The 24,199-nt window shown below is 43.4% G+C and overlaps 8 protein-coding genes across 8 annotated transcripts; 4 read left to right on the top strand and 4 right to left on the bottom strand.

Annotated features, from left to right (window-relative positions):
* Positions 1 to 1,558: 1,558 nt before the first annotated feature.
* On the bottom strand, positions 1,559 to 2,770 carry Bfra_010109 (putative arginine n-methyltransferase 2 protein; the record flags this gene model as incomplete). The annotated part of the gene is made up of 1 exon (XM_037340443.1): positions 1,559 to 2,770. One exon carries the CDS (start codon positions 2,768 to 2,770, stop codon positions 1,559 to 1,561), a length of 1,212 nt encoding a protein of 403 aa, XP_037188911.1.
* Positions 2,771 to 3,371: 601 nt separating this feature from the next.
* Bfra_010108 (putative mfs transporter protein) lies at positions 3,372 to 5,037 on the top strand (the record flags this gene model as incomplete). Its single annotated transcript, XM_037340442.1, has 3 exons — positions 3,372 to 3,531; positions 3,591 to 4,726; positions 4,840 to 5,037. 3 exons carry the CDS (start codon positions 3,372 to 3,374, stop codon positions 5,035 to 5,037), a joined length of 1,494 nt encoding a protein of 497 aa, XP_037188910.1.
* Positions 5,038 to 5,414: 377 nt separating this feature from the next.
* On the bottom strand, positions 5,415 to 7,241 carry Bfra_010107 (putative hexokinase protein; the record flags this gene model as incomplete). Its single annotated transcript, XM_037340441.1, has 6 exons — positions 5,415 to 5,838; positions 5,891 to 6,345; positions 6,396 to 6,803; positions 6,851 to 6,876; positions 6,931 to 7,053; positions 7,211 to 7,241. 6 exons carry the CDS (start codon positions 7,239 to 7,241, stop codon positions 5,415 to 5,417), a joined length of 1,467 nt encoding a protein of 488 aa, XP_037188909.1.
* A 1,224-nt stretch (positions 7,242 to 8,465) lies between these two features.
* On the top strand, positions 8,466 to 10,055 carry Bfra_010106 (putative oligosaccharyltransferase alpha subunit protein; the record flags this gene model as incomplete). Its single annotated transcript, XM_037340440.1, has 3 exons — positions 8,466 to 8,821; positions 8,872 to 9,729; positions 9,782 to 10,055. The coding sequence occupies 3 exons, from the start codon at positions 8,466 to 8,468 to the stop codon at positions 10,053 to 10,055; spliced, it is 1,488 nt and encodes a 495-aa protein (XP_037188908.1).
* Positions 10,056 to 10,240: 185 nt separating this feature from the next.
* Bfra_010105 (putative heterokaryon incompatibility protein) lies at positions 10,241 to 12,594 on the bottom strand (the record flags this gene model as incomplete). The annotated part of the gene is made up of 2 exons (XM_037340439.1): positions 10,241 to 12,120; positions 12,171 to 12,594. 2 exons carry the CDS (start codon positions 12,592 to 12,594, stop codon positions 10,241 to 10,243), a joined length of 2,304 nt encoding a protein of 767 aa, XP_037188907.1.
* Positions 12,595 to 13,586: 992 nt separating this feature from the next.
* On the bottom strand, positions 13,587 to 16,203 carry Bfra_010104 (putative vacuolar transporter chaperone 4 protein; the record flags this gene model as incomplete). The annotated part of the gene is made up of 4 exons (XM_037340438.1): positions 13,587 to 13,862; positions 13,925 to 15,295; positions 15,346 to 15,591; positions 15,640 to 16,203. 4 exons carry the CDS (start codon positions 16,201 to 16,203, stop codon positions 13,587 to 13,589), a joined length of 2,457 nt encoding a protein of 818 aa, XP_037188906.1.
* A 913-nt stretch (positions 16,204 to 17,116) lies between these two features.
* Bfra_010103 (putative guanine deaminase protein) lies at positions 17,117 to 19,966 on the top strand (the record flags this gene model as incomplete). The annotated part of the gene is made up of 5 exons (XM_037340437.1): positions 17,117 to 18,454; positions 18,660 to 18,762; positions 18,824 to 19,066; positions 19,409 to 19,595; positions 19,756 to 19,966. The coding sequence occupies 5 exons, from the start codon at positions 17,117 to 17,119 to the stop codon at positions 19,964 to 19,966; spliced, it is 2,082 nt and encodes a 693-aa protein (XP_037188905.1).
* Positions 19,967 to 20,667: 701 nt separating this feature from the next.
* On the top strand, positions 20,668 to 23,842 carry Bfra_010102 (putative dna replication licensing factor mcm4 protein; the record flags this gene model as incomplete). Its single annotated transcript, XM_037340436.1, has 4 exons — positions 20,668 to 20,889; positions 20,943 to 20,997; positions 21,045 to 23,206; positions 23,258 to 23,842. 4 exons carry the CDS (start codon positions 20,668 to 20,670, stop codon positions 23,840 to 23,842), a joined length of 3,024 nt encoding a protein of 1,007 aa, XP_037188904.1.
* Positions 23,843 to 24,199: the final 357 nt, after the last annotated feature.

Below are 24,199 nucleotides of genomic sequence, written 5' to 3'. Positions count from 1 at the left end.
CGTCGTTTTTCTCTACAATTCCCATTTCATTCTCTCCCGTTTTTGATGACGTCTTGAGCAAGCCCAACCCTGCAGGGGTATTGTATGTTTGATGGTTTGGGACTCGCTCACTTGAGAGAGAAGAAAACTTGTGGCTAAAGTTCTGGGAATTGTGTACTCTCATGTTGGTGACTCGACGAACGATAAGTAGAAAAGAATGAAATGTATGGGGGAGAGGGATTGATATATTGTATGATTGATTAGCGCTGGACTAATAATAGTCTAATTCATAGCTCGAGGCCCAGTCACACAAATTTTCAGGCGAAGCTAAGTCGGCCGAAGCCCGGTTTCTGAAAGTTTGACATGGTCGCCTGTATTTTCAAGATCCAAAATTTAACCAACGCACAAATGCTGAAAGGCTAGAACTATGCTAAATGAAGACGTTGACATGATGAGGGTGATTTGCGAATATCATATCATCAATAGTTGTACCACCATCAGATTGTGACCGGTCATTCACCAGTGAAGAATACAAGATTTCCATGAATAAAAATCGCAGCATCATTTCATAATATATTCTCTGCACCATTAATAGCGACAAGAAACATCGCTAGTAGATATTCAACCAGTCACAATAAGGAATTATCTCATAGTAAGAAGAGATAGCGAAAGCCGATATGTATATGTAGAAAACTGAGTCTATCCAACACGATTTTCTACGAGATAACTAGTGCAAGCCACCATTCCAAGCTTAGCTTTATCAACTGACTCAAGTGTCGAAGAAAGTTGTCAGAAAAAATTCAAATCCAACCTCCCAAGCCATCTATCAAACACACAGGAGTTTACGACATGCGACAAACGTCATCATCACCACTTAGCCAGGCACCAAAAAGAGGCCAAGATCAAGTAGCATCAATTAAATTTACTAACATCTACTAATGCTAATTAATTAAAGGCTGCAGGGGTTGACGACGTGCAACAATTATCTTCTGGATATTTAAGGCCAACCGGGAAGTCCAATTAGAAGCAGGAATCACTACATCTAGAACAAGACGGGAAATCTTTTCAAAATATGCCCCAGGCTTACCCCATGTTGAGATATGCAACAGAAAGCTGTTATTTGGGCACTGAGAAAAAACGAACACCTGTTAATAACCACTAAAGCGTACTAATAACTATAAGCTCAGAGTATGGTATTACTGTGACAGGGGGTTGAGATATGTAACATATACGGAAGTATACGGAGAATACCACATGTTGTAATGAAAATAAGGGTTGGAATACGAGAGGGGAAGATCTTTTGGCTGGTAGACTTTGAGGTACATAATGTATCTACAGCCCCCATGAATCCTAAAATGGAACCAACACCAGCAAATCAAGAGAGGCAGTTGCCGAATAACCCTCTGTGCATGAGATCTACGAGAATTTAAACGAAAATCCCTAGACGCACAGGAAATCTCTGAATAGTAAAATGCTATATAATATCAAGCAACTAGATGTTCATATTGAAACTAGTCAAAGAGGGTATCAACTTCTATTTTCCTTCCCAACTAAACTTTTCCGCAGTTTGCCGTTCATCTCATCCCATAAAAGTACAGACTGGTAAACGATATGTGTCTAAAACCCAGTATCTCCTTCTTACACCTTTCCATTCACCCTCGCCCTCTCCCCCAAGCTCCTCGACTTCCACGTCAACCCAATCAACATCTAATCCTGCATCGCACAGATCCAGCTCCGAGACTTTGGTATACACATCATAGCAAACTCTTCTATCTGCTCCTAGTCCATTGAAGAAACTGAATTTTCCAGTTTCAGATAATAAGCCGATGACGTATTCGGAAAAGAATTTCTTAAGCTCCATATAGGATTCTCCAAATGTATCGAAATATATAACATCAAATTGAAGATTTTCTTCGAGCAGCTTTGGTAGGATTTCTTGCCAGCGACCCGCGTGGATTTTATAGCTTCCTTCTTCGGGTGCAGATGCTTCCCATTCTTTTCCAAATTTATGACCTGGTTCTTGGAGGTGTGTAAGAACATCGGGGTGGGCTTCTATTATATGGTGGCTGGCTGGTTTTGTGGATGCGAACATCGTGTCGATTATGCCCATTCCGAAACCAATGTTGAGGATTCGTAATGGGGGTGAAGAGGAGGGGATAAGAAGATCGACAGTTTGTTTCATGATGGATGTTTCCCATGCCATCATTACACCGTTGGCGTCAGCGTCGAGAAGTGCATCTTCTGTAAATTCGAGTTTGCTTTTGAGATAATCTGCGGAATTGACGTCTTTCTTTAGTTCTTCTGGCTCGTTTTCTTTTGCTGGTTCGTCTGTGGTTTCTTCGTCTACAACTATCTCCATTCCCTCTACTTCGTCCTCCTCTTCATCCTCGTCTCCATCACTCAACTCCTCATATCCGCCCATCAAATTCATCAAAACCTCTGCCCTAACACCAGCTTCCACAACCAATTCATATAATTCCTTCCTGCCCAATCTCCACGCCAAACATCCAGGTGTCTCATTATTCGTATCTAAATCATTCCATATAGCTCCCGACAAGAATAATTCTTTAATGGTCGATTTCGCAGCCTCTATCTCTTCTGCAGAAGGAGAATCTTCACAAGATGCAATTGCAGCGTGGAGAGGTGTGAAGCCGGTCTCGGGATCTTGAACTGAAGCTGCGCCTGGTACTCGAAGGAGGGGTTTGAGGGCGGCGAGATCATGGTTGGAGGCTGCGAGGAGGATAGTTTGGGCAGTTGTATCGGTTTCGGAGGTGAATGCTGGGTCATCCATTATGAAGGTTAGTTTTATATAAACTTTATAAATCTTGAGGATTCAGAATGCTGGGGAAATAATTTTTGGAGGGGTCAATGGATTTGGCGGAGAGAGGGCGGTGGCAACTGGCAGATCGGTGTCGCAAGGGTCCGATTAATTTTGTGAACTCAATTCCTGATTAGCAACATCAGCAATTTACAATGTCTCGGCTTATCTTATGTATCTGTCCGAAAGATTTAGGAACGACACTACAAGACTTTAAGACATGAATTCGACCTCTCTAGCCCTCTCTTCGAGCCCATCAAGATGAATTGAGACCATCCAGGAACCGGAAACGTACTGCCGATTACCCCATTTTAGCTCTGCGAACAGACAAGGATCTACAAATGATTATCACAAATATAAACTTAAGAAGCTATCGTGCATATACAATTATGACTAGTTTTCAATAGCAATGATGTGTACCGTGAATATGACTCTTCTTCTTTCTACGTATATATAAGCGGTAAGTCCAATTTCTGTTGTGTTCCGATGTGATACAGATATATTGTCCTACTCGAGCTGAGAGCTTATACAAGTGTTGTCGATTGCGCACTGTGTGGGCACAAACAACGAGAGTATGTCGACCATGGAAGATATTCAGGGTCCGAAGATGGATGTTGAAAGTCAATTGGATTCGAGGATGCAAGATGCGTCGTTTCCAGCAATTGATCCCGAGATGGAGAGAAGAGTTGTGCGGAAAATCGATAGGCACTTGATGCCTTTAATCATTGGGCTATGTACGTGTTTCCTGAAACTCTGATGGACTCAATGGCATTCAACTAATCATCTTCAAAAGATCTCCTAGCATATCTTGATCGTTCGAACATTGGCAATGCGAAAATTGCTGGTATGATGGATGACTTGCATCTCGATTCTGATAGCTACGAATGGCTCCTCACTATATTCTACATATCATACATTGTATTCGAGCCATTGGTGTTAATGTGGAAAATTATCCCACCGCACATGTGGGGCGCCATAACAGTAGTGGGATGGGCATTATCAGCAACATTGCAAACTGTTGCGTTCAACTGGTCTGGAATGATGGCTGCCAGGTTTTTCCTAGGAGCTTTCGAGGCTTCCTTTGCACCAGGCATCACATTCCTGTTATCTTTCTTCTATCTCAGAAATGAACTCGGACTTCGATGTGGGTTCTACCTTGGGGCAGCTCCTCTGGCAACATGTTTTGCTGGTGCTCTAGCTTATGGTATTACCTCTGGGCATTTCGAAAGCATTGCGGCCTGGCGTGTGCTTTTCCTTGTGGAAGGCTTGCCAGCCATTCTTGCTGGTGTTCTTACCTGGTTCCTCATGCCCGATAGTCCTGAAAAGGCTAAATTTCTGACCGAAGAGGAAGTACTCATCGCAAAAGCACGCAAAGTTCGACAGGTAGGCACCACGGATTCCAATCGACCACACGGAATCCAGTGGCACGAAGTGCGTGCCGCGTTTCTTGATATCAAGAATTGGACAACAGCATTGATGTATTTCTCCTGCAACGTATCATTTGCATCTCTCCCAGTGTTCCTACCAACTATTCTTGCCGCAATGGGTTTCTCAAGCGTCACTGCGCAAGGACTCTCAGCCCCGCCGTATTTTCTCGCATTCCTAGTTGTTATTCTTACAACATGGCTTGCAGACAAGTACTCGCAGCGCGGATACACTATCCTCATCCTATCTCTAATAGGGGCAACAGGATATATAATGCTCGCCGTATCAACCAGCACAGGAGTTCGCTACGCCGGAGTATTCCTAGCCGCATCAGGCATTTTCCCCGCCATTGGAAATATTCTTCCCTGGGTAATGAACAACCAAGGGAGTGAGAGTAAAAGAGGAACAGGAATTGCGATTCTGAATGTGGTGGGTCAATGTGGTCCGCTTCTGGGAACGAGATTATATCCCAGTAGTGAAGGACCTTATTATAAGAAAGGAATGGTATGTTTATTTCTTTCCACCCTTTTTGATCGCCGTCTCTGCTTTTAACCAATTCTTCGACGTAAACGCGGGGAGTTTTGGGGAAAATATACTAATCGTCATTTTCTTATCAGTGGGTTTGCGCAGCTTTCATGCTCTTCAACGGCGCCTTAGCAATGGCCTTACGTTTTCGACTTGCATATGAAAACCGACAGTTGGATGAAAAGTATGGCATCAACGGCGATAATGAAAATGAAAATGAAGATGGGAGTTTGAAGGACTCAAATGCTGGGAGAGAAAATGACGGGCCAAATTTTAGATATATTTTATGATGTGATTGATAATGATGCTCTGAATACAGATTTCTTGGGGTTTTCAGAGTTTAGGGGGTTTGAATTTCAGGGTAAAAGGGGCATATATGATACCCAGGTTATAGGAATTCGATTTCAGCTGATAGATAGATTGCAAATATATCGTTCTTTGTATGTGATTTGTAAAAGCTATCATTTGCTAACAACATGAATGCCATGTGCAACCGGGGAAAAGCAAAAATAGCTATGCAAGTCATCTGTCTACATACGCATTCCTATGCAATAGAATCATTCTCTCAAAACATTGACCATAACTTATTGTCCATAGTACTCATGTTCGCATGATTTCATATCACCCTCCAACCTGGAGACCTCGGTACAAGAACTGGCATGCTTGTTTATTTGAAGTTCTCTGGGTGCAAGATACCAGCCATGTTACCTGCCTTAACACGCTTGAGGGTCAAAGCAGCAATCAAAGCTGCACCGACACCAGATCCATCCTCAGCAGCCAAGATTTCAATAGGATCAGCCTCCTTAGCATTCTTCTTTGCGGGCCAATCAAGAATTTCACGGAGTGCGGCAGCACCACGAGCCTTGAAGTGGGGATATTTGTTAAAGACAGATCCGTCAGCTCCGACGTGGCAAGTCTCGTAGTTCTTCTTCTTGGCAATAGCGGCAACACCACATGCGGAGAGACGGGCGGCACGGGTACCAATCAACTCGGCAAGGCGACGGATGAGCTCGAGTTCTGGAACAGTGGCTCTAATGCTGAGCTTGTTTTGGAAAAGATCAGCAGTCTCTGACAAGTTCTCCCATGGGTCCCTAAACAAATGTTAATTGAGCCATCAAAAGATATGGAAATATGGGAACATACTCCTCAACCAAAGACAAGAATGAAGAGTCCAAGGTGTAAGCCTTTCGGAGTTTTTCGATATCTTGACCCTCAAACATGTGGATATCTTTGTTGTCATGAAGATCAACGAGAACCAATCTGAAAAGTTCTCCAAGGTAAAGGCCGGCAATCATCTTCTCGAATGCTTGCTGACCAGGACGTGGAGAATCTTTATCAATAATGATATCGTATGGAGTACGGGGGAGAACTTTGTGTTCATTGTCGAAGGCACCCCACTCGCAGTTGATTGCCATTGGGGTGTCAGGAGGTAGGTTCATGTGTGCCAATTTTGGAATAGAGCCACAGTTTTCCATGTAAGCAGCGTTGCAACCAGTTCCGAAGATACAACCAATCTTCATGGCTGTGTCAGTATATGCGGAAGCAATCAAGGTACCAGTAGTATCATTGATCAAAGCTGTAAGCTTAATTGGAACGCCCTGATGAATTTTAGCAAGCCTTATCTTCTGAATGCTATTAAACAACTTACTCTCTTGGCAAGAGCTGCCTCGAACATTGGAACAACGTTTTCACCTTCGACACCTGCAATATCAAAGCCCTTGGTCCATCTTTGCAAAATACCCTCATCAATGTAGTTTTGGGTAGCTGGGTAGGAGAAGGTGAAACCGAGACTCAACGTTCCAAGATTCTCACCGTGATGATGGGATTCGACGAATTGCTGAAGACAATCGGCGATATATTCCCAAAGTTCATCTGCGTCACCAGTCTTAAGCTCTTCTGGCATGCGGTATTTTGATTGAATGATATCAAACTCGGACTTCTCATCGGTCAAGATGATTTCACAGACACGCAAGTTGGTACCTCCCATATCCAAAGCGAGGAATGTACCAGTTTCATAACCATCTGGGAATGCCATACACCAAGTTGGGTTCATGGGCTAAACAAAATTAGTCATAAGTCATACTTCGGATCCGAAGAACATACGATACTTCCACCCTCTACAGTGAGACCTGGTTTAAAATTAGCACAACGGCCGTATCGTCAGTAGAGGACATAATAAATACCTTTTGTGAGCTCAGAGACGAAGTGTTCAGTGATCTCCTTGAGTTTCTTGGTGTCAACAGTGAACTGTTGCTCAAGCTTCTTGATTTGTTCCAAGTAATTTTTTGGAACATCGGCCATAGAACCTATGTGATGCCATGAGTTAGTAAATTTACAATCTATTTTAAAGGTATAAAATTGTAATCGAAAATGTATTTTGGTGAGGAGATGGTCTCATGCAATAAAGTTTTTGGTTGTTTTGAAGTCCATATCAAGGGGAGGAGTCTACGACTTCAACCATACAAACAAGGGTGACATAAACAGCATCAGCCATTATTGAAGATTTCAAAAAAGCTCTGCCTGAGAGTAGATCTTGGTATTTTTTGAATTGAGTATCAAAACCAAGAGACCCTTGCGCTGCTCAGAAAGCACACGCTAAAATTTTAGTCCAATCTAAGCAGAACACTTGTCGGGTAGACTAGACTAGACTAAAATAATAATAGGCCGAGTAAAAACAAAGACAGGGATCAGGAGATATCAACCTTTGCGTGGTAATGGTGTTTGAAGCTCCTCAATAGGAGCTGAAGATAGAATAGGGGATGAAGTCGTCGACATGTTGCAAATTGTTTATCTAGAAACTTCGTAGATTTCAAAGCTTTGAGTTCTTGAGTGTGATGATTTGACTTTGAAATGCCGACAGCTGGTTGCTTTCATGCTGACAATGCTTCAAGAGAGGAGACATTGAAAGGTGTGTCATAATAGACTACATCAAGCTGTACAGCCTGCTCATTCACAGACAAAAGGTGAATTTAGATCACATTCTGAGATTCTCTTTGAAGTCGAACCAAGCCGAGCCAGACAGATCCTAAGTTGACGAAGGAAAAGTTGAAGTTATACATACCCTTACGGGAAGGAGGCTTTCTTGGACCTAACCCCACCATGTTGAAGGATTTTCAAAGATAGATTTGTAAATAAAGGGTATAAAAGAAGAGTTGAAGAGATTCTAGGATCTTCGGTATGAAATTGAGGATATAAAGCAATACAATAACAGAACAATAAAGAAGTCGCTGTTGATGATTTTACAAAAGTTTTCTTGAGAGAAAGGATTGAGTTTGTGTTGGGTGAAACTAAATAAATGGGTTGTCTCCTTCGGACTTCACTCGACTCCCCGCCGTGACTTCATCATAGTGGATCAGATTTCAGCTCAACAGCCCAGTAGCAACCTGATTAATAAGCACGGGCCTATTTATGATTACCTGCTTGCCGATAAGAGGAACAAATTAAGCGCGCTCGCGATTATTGATAAGTGAATTAAGAAATGAAAAGAGGGAAGTGGGGAGTGAGGGAGAGGTGTGAAACTAGTGAACATCGCGAAATGGCGTCTAATTGTTCAGGACACTTTGGAGCAACGTAAGCTTCAATATTACCGGGGGACAGCTATTTGGGAAGGAATAGGAACTATTGACAACACCACGTCTTAGAATTGCTCATATTTCAATTTGTTTTGTAGTGTGAATCGAATTCCTCTTCTTAGGCTGGCTTCCAATACTTCTTCAAAATGAAGTCATTCACGATTGCGACTGCGGTCCTTTCTCTTGTATCGACAGCTTTCGGCGCAGACAAGAGTAACTTGACAAAACCACTGTCTTCGAAACAAATTCTTCCCTCGAATTTCAAACCTCCGCAAGTCTTCAAAAATGCCAATTTGGTCCATCATATCAATCTCGAAAAAAGTTACCCTAAAGAGTCAATTAATGTGGTAATTGAGAACATTGCGAACGAACCTCAAGATGAATACTATCTGCCATTCACATCGAGGCAAATGGAGACAATTGGAGCTCTAGAAGTAAAGGATAGAAAGGATGCCGACTCCGGACCATTCGAAGTACGAGCAGTAGAGGTAGACACAGAGAGGTAATTTATGTTCGGACCGCTACTCGAATCATTAGCTAATTATTCACAAGTGACACTCAATTCTACCTGATCAAGCTACCACAACCCCTCGCACCCAAAGCACAACAAACAATTGGCATTTCGTACTCATACCTTTCGGCTTTGAACCCTCTTCCAAATTCAATTGCACAGAACGAGAACCAATACGTCGTTTACGAATTCTCCGCATATGCCCAATCGTCATACGTCACTTTGAAGCAAAAGACTGAGGTTAAATTCCCAACTACCAATATTCCAGAACACACCATTGTCCCAGGAACTGATGGTGCATCCGAATCACCACAGAAGCAAGGTTCTAAATACACTTACGGTTCTTATGGAGAGGTACCAGCTGGTGCAGTGGAACCAGTCCGAGTTCGATATGAGTTCACCAAACCCCTCATTCACGTCTCTAGATTAGAGCGTGATATTGAAGTTAGCCACTGGGGAGGAAATGTTGCTTTTGAGGAACGTTACACTCTGACCAACCGTGCTGCCAACCTTTCTCAACCTTTTTCTCGCACTCTCTGGAACCAAGCCGCATACTATTCCACCACTCCCACTTCTGCCATCAAGGAGCTCAAATTCCCATTGAAGGTTGGAAGTTTGACACCATACTTCACTGATGTCATTGGCAATGTCTCTACCTCTCGTTTCCGCAGCAACAAACGCGAAGCAAATCTTGAGATCAAGCCCCGTTACCCAATCTTCGGAGGCTGGAATTATCCTTTCCGTGTAGGATGGGATGCTGATGCTAAAAGATTCTTGAGAAAACTAAGCGGAGGAGAGCAATACGTTCTCAATGTCCCGTTTTTGGAAGGTCCAAAACAAGCTGAGGGAGTTGAATATGAATTCGTTGAACTCCGTGTCATTCTTCCAGAAGGAGCTGAGTATGTATTCTAACCTTCTTGCTTATAACGCCACTAACCCCCCTCTCAATAGAAATGTCCAATTCTCTACTCTCGTCCCTACCGCCTCCTCTACAATTACTCTCCACAAAACTTTCATGGATACTATTGGCCGTACAACGCTCACACTCCATTCTCACAACTTGGTTGATGATCTCCGCGATCGTGAACTCATTGTTACATATACCTACCCCTTCCTTGCAGGTTTCCGCAAACCTATGGTTATTTTCTGCTCCGTCTTGAGTTTATTCGTTACAGTTTGGGCTATTGGTACTTTGAATGTTAGTATCAAGGGAAAGAAGGCTTAAGTATCGGTTAGAGAGAAATCCGAGAAAGAATGATACATCGAGCTGTAAGAGTTTGATTGAAATATGTGTATAGATAGCAAGATATGTAAAATGAGAAAAGTCTTGATTGTTATTCTTTTGCTTCATTCATTTCATTCCATATATGTTCTAAGAACATGCTCTTTGATCCGCGAATCTAGTGATCGCTATATGAGCTTAAAAATACCAATCTCTTCATGCAAATACAAATCCTTCTCATCCATCTCGAATTCGGTCCCTTCATTCCCTTTTCCTCCTCTCAAATTTTCAAGTCCCCTTTCAAACAAATCGCACTGCTCTTCACTAAAATCCACCCTTCCCAATCTCCTATACTCCCCCCGTTTCCCCGTACTCAAAACACACAATCCATACACCAACTTCAACCCATCCATCTCATGTCCCTCTCTCTCAAACATCGCTCTTGCAATCGGCAAAAAACACGCACGTGCGATATCGCTATACTCTTCTGGTTGATCAGGTCGTATATGCACCACATGACTGTACTTCTCCACAAATGTCCCATTGTATATCTCGACTTTCTTCTTCGGTTGCCCGGAAATATAAATGGTTGGCTCTTCGCGTTTCCAAGTCGGAATATTGGCAGGCCAATCGGGAGGATCCATCGAAAGGGGATAGAGAATTCCGCGCAGAATCAAATGCGCGGAGTGGATTCTTCCAAATGGGAGAGTGGGATCGAGTGGATTTATCTGCGCGGTGCGGAGCTCGATCATAGAATCTTTGCTTGAGAGGGGGATAGGTAATCCAGGCTCAATGTCCCCGGATACAGAAGCCCAGGACCAGGAGGGAGCTTCGTAAGAGGCGAGTCGACTGGATTCGGTGATGTGGTATGTGGGGGTGTTTCCGACGAGATCGCGGGCTGTGAGGCTGGGGAGTGGGAAGGGATGGTTGGAGCGGAGGCCTTTGTGCACGCCCCAGAGGAGAGTGCCCGGGAGGTGACTCTGCCAGAGTCCGGCGAGGAAGGTGTCTTGGAGGAGGGAGGAGAATTTCTGGGCTACGCCTGCGAGGGCTACGAGGCGGTCTTTCTCGAAGGTCACTTCGGAGCGGCCGTAGGTTTCGAGAACGCGGTACCAATCTTGTATATACTTACTTCCTTCTTCTTCTTCTTTCTTATCCTGCTGACGGCCAAAAATTCGAGAATTCCCAGGAAATTTAAATCCCGTGTGTTTATTCAACCTCACCTGTTTAGGCAATCCTAACGGAAACGTCTCCGAAGCTTCATGTGTCCTGCATTCCCAAACCATCTGATCGAACGTAAAATGCAGTATTCGCGGACTGAGCCATCGCTCCTGCGTTATCCAAGCCCGTTTATTACACGGAGAACTATAGATTCTATCTTTCCAGAATTGGAAATCGGTGATGACGAATTCGTGATTTGGGGCGTTGTTCCAAGTAGACCTCACGACACAGGGTTGGATAAGCTCTGGATTGCGCACGGGAATTAATGTATCGATGGCGGCGGTACCGGAGAGATTGAGGAGAGAATGCGCGTATACGTCACCCATTGTTTGCGCTTCTTCGCCCCAATCTTCGGAACAATCTTGGATGATGCAGAGGGAGTCGATCCAGATGTAGCGCACGTTCAGACGTCGCGCGACTAGAATCGCATCTTGGAATCTGGGGGGTAGGATATCGTGGGAGATGAAATCTTTCATTTCTTCGATGTTGGATTTTTCAAGTCGCGCACTGATTGCTCCTTGAGCGGGCCAGCGGTGGCTAAGTGTGAGATAAGAGGAGTCTTTGGGTGGTGTATCTTTTGTCTCTATTAATCTGCAATTTGCGGGAAAATGACCAGTTGACAGGTTGAACATCAGAGCTGTTAATTGCGCTACTGGGTCAGGACTGGTGAGATACTCTACGTCGATTAATCGCGTAGGATACCATGGAGCGTCCTGGGTCGTGGGGTTACATTTAGGATGGTTTTCAATACAATCATTGGCCCATTGGAGCATGGTTGTCCAGGTATTGTCAGAAAAGATACTGAGATCCGGTTTGGGTAATTCCCGGAGTGGTGCAAGACATTCCTCCGCTGTTTACTGTCAACCTCAATAATCTCTATACAAAAACTTCCTCACATACCATCTAAGACCGACATATTGATAGTTTTCCATCTGGGCACCTCTTTATCCATCTGCGCGTTCAACTCCACCATAATCTCAAATCCCCCATCACCATCCCCGTCCTCTTGATTCCCATCACCCCCTCCACCTCCCACCAACTCATCATCCAATTTCTTGAGCCTGTACCTCGTCCCATTTCTAACCAAATGCACCCCGCCATCTCTCAAAAACAACGGATACTGTCTATACTCCTCTGGCGTTTTATCCCTGAAAAAATGTCTCCAGATGATATCACACAATTGACAACCATCTATCGCGCCATCACAAAGATTTGAGATATCTGAATGAAGAGGACGGATGATATCGTCTATATTTGACGAGGGAGTGGATACGAGGGGTGGCCGATCGCCGGAAAATATCGTACTGCAAGTTGCGCATACCATCATGTTTTTACGTTCTGGATGAAGATTTTAGAAAAGAAGGATCAAGAAAATCGTGAGAAGAGGGGTCATTCAGCCGCAGATACACATGTAGCAATCTTGAGCTTGGCGCTGACCGAATTGTAACCACGTGATGCGTGTGAAAGTCACATCGAGGTATATTTCGAGATCAGCAGATTGGTAAGGCTATGAGGATATTGATTCACGGTAGCTACTAGGATCTAAGATCGTATGAGTTGGGGTTGAAGATGGGAAAGTAGTCTTGTCAGAAGAACATGTATTTTTTAGCGAGAAATGAGGGGGGAGAGGAGTGAGCTCACAAGGCAAGGTATTAAAGCTGTCTACATAGAATTGTGCTGCTAGATGAACCATCCAATGAAGTCTTGTGTCTCGAAAAACACTTCCAAATATCCCAACCAAAGCCAAAACCACAGACCTTTGCGAAGCAACCTTCAAATCCTCAAAAAAATCTCACTCGCATCAAGACACACGGAATATTCGGCAAAGCACCTTTCTCACCTCGCTCGCCTCCTTCAGTTTCCATCTAACACACTCCTTTCTTACTTCTCATCCCACACTCCCACTCAACGATTCATCTAAATGGAACTTTCGACCGATATCTTCCTTACGCGAAGACTAATATACTTTGCAATTGAATTCATGTACTGTAATATAATAGCGTCCTCGCATTGACCAGAGATTGGCGCTTTGAACTTCACATTCGACCTCGCACTATCCATTCAATTTCATTTTTTCATCGTTTCTTGAAACTTGATTTATACAGATTAACTATATACGAATTAAGCCAATTGCCTATATAGATACAAATTTTCAAAGCCGCCGTCTCACTTTCTCTTCCTTCTGAACCCATCAATTACCGCCTAGCCCCGGCGTCTATTTACTAGCATCAATTTTGATATAGACAAACTCTTTTGTACACTCTAATTCCACGTCTTGCCCAAACCGCTTTTCTCCGACTCACGTCGACAATTTTATCATTCCTTAGCACTCATCTGGAACCAGGCATTGACAATCACCGCCGCAAAGAGCGATGCGCACAAAATACTCGGTCCCCAAGCATCATAATACTTAATGTTTCTCCTCTCCCTAATGCTATTACTTCTGTACAAGTACATGCCTACACTGTAGGCCAAACTCATAATGGCGACTACGGAAAAGAAACCTGCAGCAATGAAGGATACAGCAGTAGGTTTTGTTCCAAAGTTAACGAGTGTAGCTGCAATTGTACCGATGTAGATAGAGAATTCGAGCTATAAGAATGTGTTAGAAGGTTGTATGATCATCTAAATAGTATAATTGAGAAAATACATACCCAAGTTAAGAATGTTCTCTCAGCGGCAAAATACACCTTTGGTTCGACGCGAACAGGCACGTGAATCTTCTTTCCAGGTGGTGCCTTGAATTTCTTAGCCACAATTTTACCGCCCCCATTTCGAAGAGCTGAGAATGTAGCATTGTTACTATCCATTGGATCTCTTGGAGTAGGGCTTATCGAATGGATTTTCCGAGATAGATGATGTCCCGCAGTTTTAGCATAATATTTAATGCCTTCTGTTATAAAAGCTAGACCGCCAACTCTTCTGGCTCTCTCAAATGGTCGATTGTCGATAGAATCTTCGTCATCAGTATCATAGATATAGTCCTCTTCAACCAATGGCATGCTAGCAATTTCTTCTTCGATGTCGAGACTATTTCCTGGTGCTCCATGGTTCCGTCGTCGTAGGGTCTCGGACGCAGCGGCAATGGTCCCAGCCCCAGATTGATTAAAGTTGTAATCTTCATCATCGGAATCATCGTCGTCGTCATCGTCACTTGTGGAACTTGGATTTGAGTGACCTGGTCGTTTAATACCGAACGACTGAGTAACTGGCTTTCGGATGTCTACATCCATTTGTGGCATCCAGAATGGTATAAGGTTTATGCGAGTTGGGAAGAGAGTCGCGGTACCATGAATGAATTTTGAGAATTTGGGAACAGCTTCAACAAGGTGACTAGCAATGAGTTCTCGTACCCATTCTGGTGGTTCTTGACCAGCCTGAGTTTGTAACTTCACTTCAAGAACTGCGTATGGGAATCTTTCAACATCTTCTGCGGGCAACTGACTGAATGGATAATCGATACCGATATCCATTCTTCGCCAATTATCGCCAGCGCGTCTTCTTCCGTCAAGGTTATCTTCTCTAACCATTGTCAATTCAGTATCTAAAGAGATACGAACTCTTGCGTCGGCTGGCAATTGAAAGGCAGTACGGTTATAAAAGGATCGGCAGACGGGTACATAGCCCTTCTTGATAACCGAATATTGAACTTCCCTGGCAAGTCTCTCGTCCTCCTCGATGGCTTTCAATGGTTTCTTGCCCTCCTTGCGAGCCTTCTCGAATATAGCAGCAGGCAGCATTTCTCCCTTCATGTATGCATTGACGTTCTTTTCCTTGATCCCGAATCTTGCCTTTACTGACTTCTCTCCCGTCCAATCTTCACGATGCGTTTTTCTCTCCACGAATATGTGTTCATTGTCGACATCACCGTACCATCTGAGACGGATTGCCTCGGCTCCCTCACTTTTCTTGAGTCGACCCTCGTATAGATCCCAAGTCTCGGGATTGTCGTAATAAATCGACGTGATCGCAGAATCTTTCGCTTCGAACTCCTTGCTGGCATTGAAAACAAGAACGGGTAGATGCTATGCAATAATTAGCAGAAATTTATGGGCATTTTCTAGATTGGCTCTACCTTCAAGATGATAAGCTTCAGCTCGGTGATATTATCCGGGTGCACCCAGTATTTAGTTGTTTGTCGAATGAAACTGGCTTGACTTCCACCTGCCGAGCTATCACCTTGCACTGGATTTCCTCTGGTTCTGACCAAGTCATACAATTTGGATAACTTAACAATGTCGGCATCATAGTTGTCTTTGAAGAAAGGTTTCGCCTTGAGTCTTGTCGCAAACACAGGTTTTAGCATCCATTTGGTGGTTTTCTGATAATCGTTAGTTGGGCGCGATAAGTATATAATCAACAAACTTACGTCATGCTTCTTGATGATCTTCTGAAATCCAGTGTAATTTAGCTGAACGAATTTGGCCAAATCGTGTACATCCGCGATAATGTCACTCAAATCTTCCTCCAATAGCATGAACTCTTCTTCTGTAGGAGCATCAGAATCTACCGATCCATTGCTACGTTCGGGTCCTCTCGAGTCCAATCTTCCTACAACTTCGCTAACCTCTCTATCTGCGTTCGCAATTCTTCGACTGATTTCGATGGCCTTCAATTTTTGTTTGGTATGCACCTTGTCCAACTCTGCCTCCATGAGATCAATGAACTCTCTTTCATTTGCTTCGGTCCATTCTTCTCGATTCGAACCCGACTTGTTTTTCTTCGAGGAGGTAACGTAAGGAGTCTTGAGCTTTTCTTTCAGCTCATCGTAAGCAATATAGTACCATTGGTACTCTTTGATCACACTTGATCGGAGTTGCTCGCCAAACTTCATGATGATGGTTCCTGGTGGAAAGTTGTAGTGACCTGGAGGGCCGTTGGTTTGTGATAACCAACGCTGAGTATCTGCCTTCAAATCGTGAACAATTAGCATTTATAATCAGAGGAGATGTCTCGTTATCTGCGCTTGAGTAGAAAACGGAATTGATCTGAATGCGAATGGATATATTGTAAGGGGCGCATGAAGAAGTACCTGGTTACACACAGGAATCTGTGAGTTGCGCTTGATTTGAGGAAAGAACGAGATTAACAAATGAATGAGGAAGCTGCTGTCTGTGAGACAACAGGGTGATGGTATTCGGTGGTGTCAATTCTCTGCGGATTTGTTGGTATTTTATTAGATTGTGCTAAAAATGTTGCATAATTAAAGGTATGAATTGTGAATTTTACGACAGCTGAGCAGGTAGTTTTGCCCAGGTAGGTAGGAAATGTTTAGATTAGGTATTATTAGTGAAAGTAAAGTAAAGTCTAATGATGGAAAGCTTAAGAGCTTCATTGACCAATCATAGAGTAGTAGCGCGGAACGTGTGAAAGTCAGCTTTAGTACTTGATTAGGTTTAGCTTATCATCATCCGCTTTCCTCTAGTGTGAAAGTAGAGTGGCATATTTAATCTGAATTCTTATCTCATCTTATCAATATCATCTCTCCATCCATCACCTTACGGAGGATATTGCCGACGCAGGTAGGTACCAAGTCTGAAATGATTGGTCTAATGTCACATGTGTATTCAAACATGGGATTGTTGAATTTACTCCGCTTCTATCATTTGATTTGATTGACTTCGTCTTTGGTACTTCATCCTCGATACTCAGATTCTTCAGTTCTTCACTACCAGCTCACCAGCCGAAGGTCCTCACGGTTAAAGACCTTGAGGTCTGTCTGTCAAATTTATTAATAGCTGTAGAGGATCTATCTGTTTTGAACTCAAGTATTTCAGCTTGATTTGACTTTACAAACTCGATATCAAATCATTACCAAATCGAATCACATTCTATTCACTGCATCCATGGCCGCAATTATCACTGCGCCAAACACGCCCTTGTTAATCTATGGTTCCGTCATTCAGTCAGCTAGTGTGGACGATCTTGATTACGTCGAACAAGGCTTTCTAGTCATCCAATCTGGCAAGATCCTTCACTATCAGAAGAACGTCAAGAAGGATGATATCCCTAGCATACTTGAGAGTCTTGACCTCAAGGCCCTTCTCCCCAGTGTTCGTCATCTGAAAAGAGGTCAATTTGTCATTCCTGGCTTCGTCGATACTCATAATCACGCACCTCAATGGGCTCAGCGTGGCTTAGGGCGTGGAATGGAGATTCTGGATTGGTTGGATCAAGTAACCTTTCCAAACGAGGCGAAGTTCGAGGATTCAGAACATGCTCGACGTGTTTACAGTTCGTGCGTCGACGGTTTCATTAAGCAAGGCATCACCACTGTATCATACTATGGGTCTTTGCATGGTGAAGCGACAAAGATATTAGCAAATATTTGTTTCGAAAAAGGACAGCGAGCTTTCGTAGGGAAATGCAATATGAACCGCAATTCCCCTCCTTATTACACAGATACATCCGCAGAATCCTCTCTTGAAGTTACGAAGGACTTTATTTCTTACGTTCGACACATCGACCCCAATTTTGATTTGGTCAGCCCTGTCCTTACTCCTCGATTTGCAATTTCTTGTACCGATGAGCTTCTTGCGGGCATTGGACAGATAGCGCAAGCCGATCCTACATTACCCATCCAAACTCATTTTTGCGAGGCAGAGTCCGAAAAATCTACTACGTTATCTCTTTTCCCATCGTTTACAAACGAAGCGGATCTATATGAAAGTTTCAACCTCCTCTCTAAGCGTTCCATTCTCGCACACTGTACCATAATGACAGACTACGAGATAGAGCGTATTGCTGCACTTGATTGTGGGGTAGCACATTGTCCAATCTCTAATACCACGGTTGGTGGTGGATTCATGGCAGCACCAATTCGCGAATACCTTCGTCGTGGTATCAAGGTTGGTCTAGGAACTGACAGTGGCGGTGGATTCTCTTCCTCAATCTTGGATGCTATGCGACAAGCTTTCATCGTATCTAATGCGAAAGATTTCCTCACTAAAGGTGCTGATCCAAGGTTGTCACTGGCTGAATGTTTCTATCTTGCTACGCTTGGTGGTGCTCGAGTTTGTTGTCTGGATCATGAGATTGGCGACTTTTCCAATGGAAAACAGTTTGATGCTTTGATTATCGACACGAAAAGAGATGGAGCAATGACTATTGTTGATGACAAAGATACACTTCCAGTTCTTTTTGAGAAATTTTTGATGAGTGGAGACGATCGAAATATTGTCGAGGTTTATGTCAAAGGAAGACAGATTAAATTCTGACCGAATTTCCATGCCATTCTTAGGGATGAGGTTTGTTTTTCGAGGGTCATTATAGTATACTCAGAGCAATGCGATACATACCCAATATTGGCCAGCTACATTCTTTGAATTATTATTGTTTCCGTTCTGCATTCCACAAATCATGAATTCGGCTGACAAAGCACCTACATAGCCGCCCGACATGTGTACCCCACGTGTCGCAGGCACCAATGCTACAATGACTTTGCACTTTTGTTCTCTTCACACTCTTCAGTCTCCACGTTTTCTTGAGACCCGTGTGTTTTCTCTCACTGCCCAATAAGTATATCTTCAGTATGATTTCTGATCATTCCTCAGTCCAGCCCTCCAAAGCACCCATAACTGCCTCCAAACTTCCGCCGCTCAGGATCTTATGCCTGGGTGACTCTCTCACAGAAGGCTATTCGCAATTCGGTACTAAATTCTCCCCGTATAGCAAATGGATGAAAGAAGTTTTGGTGGCAAAATGGCCTGATAGAGCAATTGAGGTTATCACAGATGGAGTAAGCGGAGATCTAGTTACTCCGCCTGGAGGATTCAAGAGAAGAATGGAGAGGCATTGTAGGTTTTTATTTCTGTTTATGGGCTGTGAAGACTGTGTGAAGACATCTTGGAAAATTGAAGGAAGGAGAAGGGATCAGATCATCAAGTGATGAATTTGAGACCAAGCTTCGTGGTTTGGACTGAACATGGTTATTCATTGATCTCATGTACACTTCTATTCACATCACGGGACGTTTTGAGTCTTGAGGCTCGTCTCAACGAGCTTCATACTTAGATCTGATCCGAATTTCTCACACATACATCCACATCCACCAACCAAGCTTACTAACAACCTTCCTTGAAGTCCCATCTAACCCCCAATAACTCACACAATTCTTCTCGGCGGTACCAACGATCTAGCTTACAATAGACCCGTCCAAACTCTCTACGCCGTTTTTGAGACACTCATATTTACACCCCTTAGCAACTCTTCGAAGGTTTTGATTATGACGGTTCCTGAATGTCATGTGAGAGCTAAGGTTTTAGACGAGAAGAGAGAGGAGTTAAATGATATGTTGGTTTATACTTTGGGGAGAAAGGATAACGTGTATGCTTTCCTCTTTCGTATCATCCTTAGGCCTCCCCCCTCTCCCCTATCTCCTCCCAATGCTGCATTCTTCTATGTTCAAATGAGCGCTAGAACAATTGGCCAGATACGATAAGGATGAATACAACACACTATATGCTAATCACCCCCAAATGAACAGTAGTACATTTGATCTCCGCGGCGCAATGCCCTACCACAACATGGAATTGGAAAAACGAGAACGTCTCTGGGACGATGGGTTGCATTTCACAGAGGAAGGATATAAGGAGATAGGAATCATGGTGGGAGAGAAAATGATCCAGGTTATTGAGGAGATGATACCTGAGAAGGAGATTTCACTGTCCGGAAAGGGGACTATGGGAATTGAGTAATTAAGAAGAGGAACAGGGGAGTTGAGATCTAGGAGTCATGAAATGATTGATATCCGAGGCAGAAAGATGGAGATGAGAATTCGTTGTGACTAGGCTACGACCAGGTGGTGATTAGGATCTCTACATATAACGAATATGACAAGATGGTACTCAACCGACCAATAGATATAGATTTTTAGCTCTTTTATTTTATTAAACTTGAAGAGTAATGTATGTGAAAATTCAAAAATCACGTAGGTGAGATGGCTGAGAAAATTCAGAGAGATATGTCAAGATGGCAGGATTACGACCAGCCAAAGGGCCTGGAACCTTCAAGATTTTCATGAAGAGGGGAGTTGTAATTTAAAGGAAGCATAGGAGATGACCGAGTTTGAATGCTTTGCTTGAGTGTATGCACTCTTGTGATAGTAAAGACTAAGATAGGGAGAGGAGTGAAGAAAGAACCAGAGTGAAACTAAGAAGTCGTTTAATTGGTTAATCTCTCAGCCACACTCAGCCACTTTAATCAAAAACCACTTTACGCGTAAAAGGGGACGTGAACGCGACATCAGGTACCTAGTGGTTGCGGCTGTTTGTATTCTATCCACTTTTCTTTTTTACTCCGTTGTTTACACTTCCTTACCAGGTCAAAGTCAGATCCACCACAACAATCACATTCTTTTGGCATTGGACTTGCATAGCGTCATTAATTAGAACTCAAAATGTCGTCCCCTGCCGGTCGTCGGCAGCGCAATTCTCAATCTACGACTCCTAGGCGTACATCAGCAAGAAATTCACAAGCTGTACCAAGTAGTCCACCAGATCCCGCCGCTGCTCAACTTCAAAATGAAGCAGCCTCGTCGCAAGGCGTTACAGGTACTCCTCGGCGGGGTATTATTCCATCGTCGTCGCCTATGAATTATCGATCTTCACCAGCAGATGCTGCACGATTCAATAGAGAAATCAGCTCACCCTGAGACAAATGACAAACACCCAGACAACAGAAGATGGCGATCGTACTCCAAGAGCAGGTGCTAGCGCTCTCATCGGTGGTAGGTACTATGTTTAAAAATTAATTGATACCGGCTGACAACATTAGACTCTTCACCCATCAGATACGAAGCAAGTTCTAGTCCTGGTAGAGCATATGCCAATGATCCTCAGACCAATATTCCAAGTGATAGCAGTGGCCTTTTCGTTCGCTCTTCTCGTTCCCAAGGCCCTGGGTCTGCGGTTAATAATTCGCGAAGAGGAGATATTACTTCTGACAACCTTAACACACCCCGTGCGAGAAGACGTATTTTCATGGATGAAAGTGGTCGAATTGTAAGAGACGTTCCACCTGAAGATGCGGAAGCTCCATCGTTCTCGAACCTCGATCCAACAACTTCAGATGCGCAAGCAATGGGAGGAAACTCTACACTTTGTATCTGGGGTACGAATGTTTCTATAAACGATACGTTGTCCACATTCAAGGACTTTCTTCGAAATTATACCAAAAAATACCGAATGTGGGGTGAGGGAATGTCAGAGGAAGACACCCAAGCTGATCCAGAATCGAATTCAAAGGAATACTTGGAGATGATGCAAAATATGTTAACTCTTGGAATCACGAGTCTCAATTTAGATTTCCGCAATCTCAAGGCATACCCTCCAACCAAGAAACTTTGGCAACAAGCACAGGATTACCCTCAGGACATTGTTACTCTTATGGATCAAGGTATCAAAGATGTGATGTATGAGATCGCTGAAAATCAAATGGCAGTTCAAAGGCAATCACAAAGCTCCGCTGGACAGGCATCTGGAAGAAGCAGGATTCAGAGCTCAGAACCCCCTGTTCCAAGTTCGGAAAGAAGCGAGCCAGAAGCTGCGACACCACGAGCACAAGACTCTAATGAAGTGGACTTGTGTGCCGAGGTACAAAAGAGATCATATAGAGTTCGTCCCTTTGGATTGGACAAGACTATTAATATGAGAGAACTCGATCCATCTGACGTCGATAAGATTATTGCTATCAAGGGTCTCGTTATTCGAACTACGCCAATCATTCCAGATATGAAAGATGCATTCTTCAAATGTTCTGTCTGCAATCATACTGTCAAGGTTGATATCGACCGTGGTAAGATTGCCGAGCCTACAGAATGTCCTCGTCCGGTTTGCAAATCTCCAAATTCCATGCAGATTGTACACAACAGGTCTGGATTCATGGATAAGCAAGTTATTAAACTTCAAGAAACTCCGGATTCCGTTCCTGCTGGTCAAACGCCACATTCGGTCTCGATGTGTGCATATGATGAGTTAGTGGATCTTTGTAAAGCTGGTGACAGAGTTGAGATTACTGGCATCTTCAAGGCTAGTCCAGTTCGTGTCAATCCTCGCCAACGAACTCTCAAGAGTATTTATAAAACATACATCGATGTTCTACATATTCAAAAGGTTGACAAGAAGAGGATGGGAATTGATGCCTCAACCGTTGAACAAGAAATATCCGATCAATTAGCGGGCAATATTGAAGAAACTAGAAAGGTTTCCGAGGAGGAGGAAGAAAAGATCAGAGAAACAGCTGCAAGGCCTGATATTTACGAACTTCTATCTCGATCCCTTGCACCTAGTATTTTTGAGATGGACGATGTTAAGAAGGGTATCTTGCTTCAATTATTTGGTGGAACTAACAAGTCTTTCGAAAAAGGAGGAAGTCCAAAATACAGAGGAGATATCAATATTCTGTTGTGTGGTGATCCTTCGACTGCGAAATCTCAGATTCTTCAATACGTACATAAGATTGCTCCCCGTGGTGTATATACTAGTGGTAAAGGATCTTCGGCAGTTGGTTTAACAGCATATGTTACTCGAGACCCAGAAACACGCCAACTTGTTCTTGAATCTGGTGCTCTTGTTTTGTCAGATGGAGGTGTTTGCTGTATTGATGAGTTCGACAAAATGTCCGATGCTACTCGATCAGTTTTGCACGAGGTCATGGAACAACAAACTGTCTCTATTGCTAAGGCAGGAATCATCACCACTTTGAATGCCAGAACAAGTATTCTTGCTTCCGCAAATCCAATTGGAAGTAAATATAATCCAAACTTGCCAGTACCTCAAAACATCGATCTACCACCTACTTTACTTTCCAGATTTGATCTTGTCTACTTGGTCTTGGATCGTATTGACGAGACTGCTGATCGTAGATTGGCTCGTCATCTTCTCAGTATGTACCTAGATGATAAGCCACAGAGTGCTTCAGGAGGAATGGAAATTTTGGTAAGCACATCTTTTCTCAACTATGCACAAGTATAAAGCTAATAGATTCAGCCCATCGAGTTCCTCACTTCCTATATCTCATACGCTCGTGCAAAGTGTCAGCCACGCATTAGTCAAGAAGCATCTACTGAACTTGTTTCCGCTTACGTTGAAATGCGTAAACTGGGTGAAGATATTCGTGCCGCTGAACGTCGTATTACAGCGACTACTCGTCAACTGGAATCTATGATTCGTCTTTCAGAGGCTCACGCCAAAATGCGTCTTTCTGAAATCGTCACAAAAGAAGATGTTCAAGAAGCAGTTCGATTGATTAAGAGCGCGCTGAAACAAGCAGCTACGGATGCAAGAACGGGATTAATTGATATGAGTCTCTTGACAGAAGGAACATCCGCAAGTGAGAGGAGAAGAAAGGGAGACTTGAAAAATGCGGTATTGGGAGTAGTGGATGAAATGACGGGACCGGGTGGAAATGCTAGATGGACAGAGGTTGTAAGGAAACTTGGGGAACAAAGTAGTCTACAAGTTGATGCAGCAGAGTTCGGAGAGGCGGTTAGGGGTTTGGAATTAGAAGGGAAGGTTATGATTCTTGGTGAAGGGCCGAGAAGAAGTATCAGGAGGGTTACTGGTCAATCTTAGACTAGGGATGGGTGATGTGGGTAGATGCATTGATGAGGATGATGTGTATGGCGTTGGGACTTTGTCTATTTGGCTACGTATAATCTGATATGATATGATAGTTGAGTAAAGGAAAGGTATTCATTGATTCATGAGTAGAAAGAAGGATATGCAAAAGGTCAGTAGGTAGTACGAGATGAATAATATGATTCCCTGGGTAGAGCATTTCTGATTCTGCGGTGTTTTGACTCTTTGTGAATTGTATGTATCAAAATGTGGCTAGATATACAACTCGCTTAATATTTACGCATCTGGGAATCAGCATTTTAGTTTATAGCGACTTGAAAATGTGTGAAGGATGCGTAGGCCTAGGTAAGT

This window comes from Botrytis fragariae (assembly GCF_013461495.1).
Source record: "Botrytis fragariae strain BVB16 chromosome Unknown tig00000186, whole genome shotgun sequence".
Classification (NCBI taxonomy): domain Eukaryota; kingdom Fungi; phylum Ascomycota; class Leotiomycetes; order Helotiales; family Sclerotiniaceae; genus Botrytis; species Botrytis fragariae.
The sequence above is the reverse complement of the archived record's forward strand: the minus strand, read 5'-3'. Positions and strand labels throughout refer to the sequence as shown.